The sequence below is a fragment of the Gastrolobium bilobum genome, unplaced genomic scaffold, assembly GCF_033153095.1.
Source record: "Gastrolobium bilobum isolate Gb01-03AN ecotype WA unplaced genomic scaffold, APGP_CSIRO_Gbil_v1 utg2911, whole genome shotgun sequence".
Lineage (NCBI taxonomy): Eukaryota > Viridiplantae > Streptophyta > Magnoliopsida > Fabales > Fabaceae > Gastrolobium > Gastrolobium bilobum.
In genome coordinates this window covers 194,252-200,341 of record NW_026897397.1, presented here as the reverse complement: position 1 = coordinate 200,341, position 6,090 = coordinate 194,252, and the positions used below count along the sequence as shown (strand labels likewise).

The window sequence follows — 6,090 nt, the reverse complement described above, 5'->3', positions numbered from 1 at the left end:
TCCACAAACGATCGTCGTCGTGGATATGGACCGAAGCATTCTCTCTTTCAATTACAAATTACCAATTACCTACCTAATTTTAGTTTTTCATTTTTCTGAGTTCAGTTCATATAAAAACATTGGTACAGATCATATTAATAATTTTATATTTTTTTAACAAATCCTCTCATATAATAATTTTATATTTTCCCAATTACAACTTTGATTCTTCACTCTAGAAATCCAAGTACGTACCACTAGCACTCTGAAAAATCTCAAACCCAATTTGGTTCAATTGATCAAACAAAATTTTAATCCTCTCTAATTGAGATAGATATCAATTTTGTATAACTATAACATATAAAAAAGAGGAGTAATGGAAACAATGCAAATGAGTCACGACAAAGATTGGTGCGATTAACGGGAAGGAAATGAATTATTCTATAAGTATTTGAGTAAAAACAAAATCTCATCCATAATACATACACTTGACTAATATGTAAAATTGTTTCATTTAAATAGAAAAAATCCACACTAAAATAAACAATGTTGTACCGGGGCAAGTTTTTGAAAAGTGATAGAAACTGTATTTTATAGAATCTACACTGGATTTCTCCATCTTCCTTGTCTAAAAAACATATTCTTATTCTAAAACTCAATTACAATAATTAAGCAGCCATGGTTTATTAATGTGAGTGACTCTCTCTAGAATGATTGATATCCTGTTATTTGCATCCCAAATCTCGCTTCAACATATATCTGTACGTAGAATTATATATGTATGAATATGTCCCAATTAATTTTTGTTGGGTATCTCGGAGATCTCCATAGCTGCCTTGAATATGTCTTCAAAGGCCTTCTCCATAAAGCCCTTGAATTTCTGTTCATCTATGAATCCCTTTTGTGTTCTCAAGGTGATTCTTAATACTCTCTCATAGCTCATAATTGTAATGTTTACATTCTGCAACCATACAAGTAAGCATGTTAGAACACGAATAATCCAAGCTTGTGACACATTTTCTTATCGACTATATATGTATCAGAGGTGGTAGCAAAAACTTGTTACTCTTTCAACAAGTGTTGCCAAGAAAAGAAAGTGTCTAGTCAAAACAAGAGCAAAGAGAATATAATGAAACTTCAAACAAAGAAAGATACCTCAGGTCCACCAGTCATGGTGAAATACAAGCCTTTTATAGGATGATTTGCCAAAGCCATTTGTTCTACTGGCCCAAGTATGTTTGAGATAACAACACTAGAGTTCCCAAGAGTGTTGTAGATTGTTTTACCTACAGCCTAAAACATCAACACAATAAATCAGAGAAATTGAACAGAATAAAGCAGAGAAGCTGTACCGTACTAAAAAGGGTGATTCTCTGAACCAAAATAATAAATTAAATTACACATATATACGTACCTCGGGTCCTCTTAATTTCATCTCAAGACCCAAGAACAGACCTATGAGATAAACACTGAAAGAACGTCTCTTCCTCTTGATTAGTTTACGGGCATCCCAAACAAACTCAAGAGGGTTGGAGATTCTTGATTGGCTTAGCTTAGGTATTGCTACTTGCAAGAAAGAAATTTTATTCCCCCAAAGACCTTTGGCCTCAGGTTTTTGCATCTCCTTGACTGATTGGTAAGCTCTAATATTTCTTGTATTGAGCATTACCACAGCTGTGGAATTGGATGATTTTGTCTTCTTGTTAATCTCTTGCATGTAAAGCCGAATCCCATAGAAGATGATCCCGGAAATCACATCATTTATAGTCTGCATTTGTAATAAATAAACTGTTTGAGTAGTAGAAATCGGTATGTTTAACTTTACAGGTGTAGTATGTTAATGGAATGGAATACGGATCTAGTGAGACAAAGGTAAAGACCAAAACACAATACAAGAGTCACCGCAAGTGGCTGAGAATCAAGGGGATGAGTTGGGAACGATGGGTTTTGTGGCTGTATTCCAGAGCAGCAAGGTAAATGAGTTTGCAAAATGTGTCTCTTCAATGGCACTAAAAGATATATATATATATATATGGTTTGCGTTTTTCTGCAGTTACTGCATATAAGTTATCTGCAGTAAGTCCAATACGATGTCGTTTTGGGACGGAAATCATGGTATTTTTGTAATTTTAATTTATTGCAGGGTTATAATAGTCTTAATATTTATAATTTTTTAATATTTCAATACCAAAACGACGTCGTTTTGAGAATAAATGCAGATAAGTTATCTGCAGTAACTGTAAAAATATTTTTCCCATATATATAGGATTTTATTAATCTCATGTTAAAGGAAAGAGTTATCTCATGTCATAGAGACAAACTAGTGGGCTCCACCACTTGAAAAAAGAAAAAAGAAAGAAAAAAAAGGTGGCACAGTTATCGAAGGGTGTGTAAGAGAGAAAACTTGTCTCATGTGACATGAGAATAGTTTTTACCATATATATATGGGGCATGATCTTTTAACACCTCATCTGATAGTCGTTAGATCAAAAAAGATCAACGACTCTGATTTGCAAGCATGTGACACCATTTATCTTTTTTGATCTAACGACTATCAGATGAGGTGTCAAATTTGAAATTTGACAGTGGTGTCAAATGATCCTATCTATATATATATATACATGGGAAAATAATTTCCACTTTTTCTTTAGATAATCTTCTCTGTTGTGCATGATTTTAACCAAGTCTTACTAGTAAGACTTAGTTATAATAGTAAAATAATTTTTTTTCTCTCCACCATGTCAACTGAAAATGTCTTAAAATAGAAAAAAAAAATAAAGCTTTATTAGTATAACTAAGTCTTACTAGTAAAACTTAGTTAAAATAGTACACTGCAGATAAATTATCTAAAATTATTGTAGAATAAATTAACCCTATATATGGGATCTATTAATCTCATGTTGCATGAGATAATTATCTCATGCAACAGAGATAAAATTATGGGGTCCACTACTTTTACAAAAAAAAATAAAAAAAATAATGGACTCCACTATTTTATCTTTGTTGCATGTGATAATTATCTCATGCAACATGAGATAATTATTTTCACACACATATATATATAGGTGAAAAAGATTCTCCAATCATAAAAAAGAATGGGCCATAACCATTTTGCCCTTATGGTCCCACTAGGTGTGAGGCAACCATTTTCACTTGGTGCATGGATGCATGTGCATAGGGAATGAGATTAGTATTAAAATAATATTTGTCTCACTTCAAGGATACACAGATATAACCCCTTGTATGAATTTTAGCGGCTGGCCCAGCAGACTGAACTTGTGTGGCCGATCTAAAATGTATAGTAATAATAATAATAGTTAATCTAGTTTAATCCGTTGACAAAATTAACTTAGCTTGATCTAGCTAATCTTACCACTCCAAGCTTTGACTTGATTCCTTTGATATGATCAAGAGATAATGATATGCTTGACAAGGTAAAAGGCTGAGAATCATTTCCTTCATATCCAGACCTTATGGGTGTTATGTCATCTTTGGTCATTTTTGCCTTCATTAAGCTGGACCCAAAATCTGATATGGAGCTAAAAAAGGAGGAGATAACTGAAGATAACTTCTTAAACAAGCTTTTCTTTGCATATTGTGAATTTGGTTGTGTTCTTGAAGGAAAAGATAGTGGAAGAGAAGGGTCATCAGCTCTTTGTAAACAAGAAAGAAGAGCACTCATGAGGGAATAACCATCTCCAAGCGCATGATGAAGTTTGAAAATCATGGTGCCAGCAGCAGTGCTTGTTGGATACTTGATAACATGGATTTCCCACAGTGGTTTGTTTTGAGGTGTTCTTTCTGTTAGAATCCTTGACACATAATCACTAAGATATTGGTCATATAATTCAGATGAAGTGTTGTCAGGAAATATTGGAATCTTTACATGCTCTTCAGGCTTCACTTCAACCCGTTTCCATCTCATTTTACCATCTCTGTCTCTGACCTGTGGTAAAACACTCAATTGAATAATAAAAATTAAGAAATGGTCAATATGATGAACTGTCAAGTAGCTTTATGAAATTTTTTGGTAGTTTAAGATAAAATGCAAACGTAGTACCATGATAGAGGAGAAGCGTGGGTTGATAGGGAGGAAGACATCTTTAAGCAAAGTTATAGCTGGTGAGTCATCAATTGGAATTGTTGTTTCCAGAAAGCTAAAAACATAGGAACAAAACACTGAGCTGTTGAAATATTGTCCTGGAGGACTCACTGGCTCTTGAACCTCTTCATAGAAATTGTCCATTATGCTATTGTTTGTGTGTTAATGAGAGACTTGATGTAGGACTTCAATAAGGCAAGCCCAGACTGATGAGATATATATATATATAGCAGTACATTGTATATACTTAAACAAGACATATATAGAACTGTCCGTATCCTGTTTTATAGATGATGTTTGCACACTTTAGATGAAAAATATATATGGTTTGGAGTTGGAAGATAAGGACAGTTGCACACCTAACAAATTAAGCTTTTGGGTTGATTAACTACAGCATCACGTATACATCTTTCAATTCGATACCCTATTCTTCCTTGTGTTCTGTTGACATCAGAGTTAGAATGCTTCTACTGAGTCTTAGAGAATAAAGAAAATGTTACTAAAAGAGTTATTTTTTATATGTATCTAACAAAACATTAATCAAGTAATGGATGAAGAAATTTGAAAAAGAAAATGCCTTAATACCATCCCAGTTGAAGCTGTCAAATTAAGAGGATTCCATTACCCGAGCGAGAGTTAGGTATTTAACTAGAATCTCAGCTTAATTATTTTTATTTATTTTTTGGTATTTACCTTAATTATTATCTCTTTCTATGTATTGTTTTCTTTTTCGAAAATTTGCAATTCAAAAGTCTCCTAACATGTTTTAAGCTGTTTATTTGTGGTATTTTTAAGAAAAAGTCTTTTTTAATTAAAAATATATGTTTAAGTTTTCTAATAATTAAATAAGCTAAACAAAAGCTCACCAAAAAAAATAAGTTAAACAAAATAAAGGCTAAAAAGTATTTCAATATTTTTTTTCGTAATTATAATTAAGTAGTTTCTTAAAACAATACTAGCAGAAAAGTTAAATCGCATAAATTTTTTTTTTAATTTGTCCATTAATCACACTCTTCAAAAATAATAATAATAACACACCTCAGCTCCCCCAAAATACAGATCACCATGCATGTGCTGGGGGAGTGGCACATTAATTGCTAATGTCTGTCACATGGGAAAGACTTTTCTTTTAAGTAAATTTATTTCTAAAATAAATAAATAAGACATATTTTTGAAGAAAATATTTTTTCTCCCATAATTTTGTTTGCAACCTCAAAATAATATTGTTTTGAGATTTAGAAAAAGAAATGATATTTTAAAATTTTATTTTCCCCTAGTATCATAAAATTTATCAAAATATTTTAATTTTTTTCTAAACTTCAAAATAATATCGTTTTAGAATTGTTGGAGATAACTTTATTTTCTAGAAAAATGTTAATCCATTCTATAAATGGTGGTAGCTCAGTCGGTAGAAACTGAGCTGAGTAAGTGGAAAAGAAAGGGTCTTAGTTTAATCTCCACATGCTATCTTTGAGAATAGTTTAAATATTTCCATACATAAACCACCTTGCATTCCAGATTAGTTCTATATAGTGAGTATTGTCTAGATAGCGGAGGAAGTTAACTGCCTCAAAGAAATAATTAAAGTTGGTTTAACTCCAAAAATATATATATATTAAATTATAATAATAATAAATTTTGAATTAAATTAAGGAAAATCATGTTATAAATACTTCACTTCGTTTTTCTTTTCCGTGTATTATAAAGGTTGTGATCAGTTGTCGTTGGTATATCATATGAATAGGGCCCATACGAAAATGACAAATCGAATTATTCTTCTACAATATGCTAAACCTCTCCCATCTCTCATTCTCTCTTCAAACACAATTGGATAAGACTGATTCTACAATATGCTAAACCTCTCCCATCTCTCATTCTCTCTTCAGACACAATTGGATAAGACTGATCGAATTAAGTCTGATTCAAACACTTAAAATTAAGTCTGATCGAATTCGTTAAACCATGTAAAATTAGTCTAAATCAGTCAAAACACAATTGAACCAGATAAC

At 31.9% G+C, this 6,090-nt stretch overlaps 1 protein-coding gene across 2 annotated transcripts; it reads right to left on the bottom strand.

Annotated features, from left to right (window-relative positions):
- Nucleotides 1-512: 512 nt before the first annotated feature.
- Nucleotides 513-4,316, bottom strand: LOC133306577 (wax ester synthase/diacylglycerol acyltransferase 4-like). Of its 2 annotated transcripts, none has more exons than XM_061506897.1 (5): nt 4,040-4,316; nt 3,353-3,925; nt 1,394-1,747; nt 1,135-1,272; nt 513-940 (listed from the first exon to the last, which is right to left on the bottom strand). In XM_061506897.1, exons 1-5 carry the CDS (start codon nt 4,223-4,225, stop codon nt 776-778), a joined length of 1,416 nt encoding a protein of 471 aa, XP_061362881.1. In that variant the 5' UTR covers nt 4,226-4,316; the 3' UTR covers nt 513-775. The 2 variants fall into 2 exon arrangements, with proteins under 2 accessions (XP_061362881.1, XP_061362882.1); XM_061506898.1 differs by having other exon boundaries at nt 3,353-3,938; nt 4,040-4,216.
- Nucleotides 4,317-6,090: the final 1,774 nt, after the last annotated feature.

Bases quoted from the DNA above. Each gene is read 5' to 3' on its own strand.
- LOC133306577 (XM_061506897.1), bottom strand. From the start codon at position 4,225: ATGGACAATTTCTATGAAGAGGTTCAAGAGCCAGTGAGTCCTCCAGGA. The intron at 1,748-3,352 runs GTAAGATTAGCT...TTACAAATGCAG, and splicing joins TCAAGTCAAAGCTTGGAGTG to ACTATAAATGATGTGATTTC. The intron at 1,273-1,393 runs GTACGTATATAT...TTGATGTTTTAG, and splicing joins TGAAATTAAGAGGACCCGAG to GCTGTAGGTAAAACAATCTA.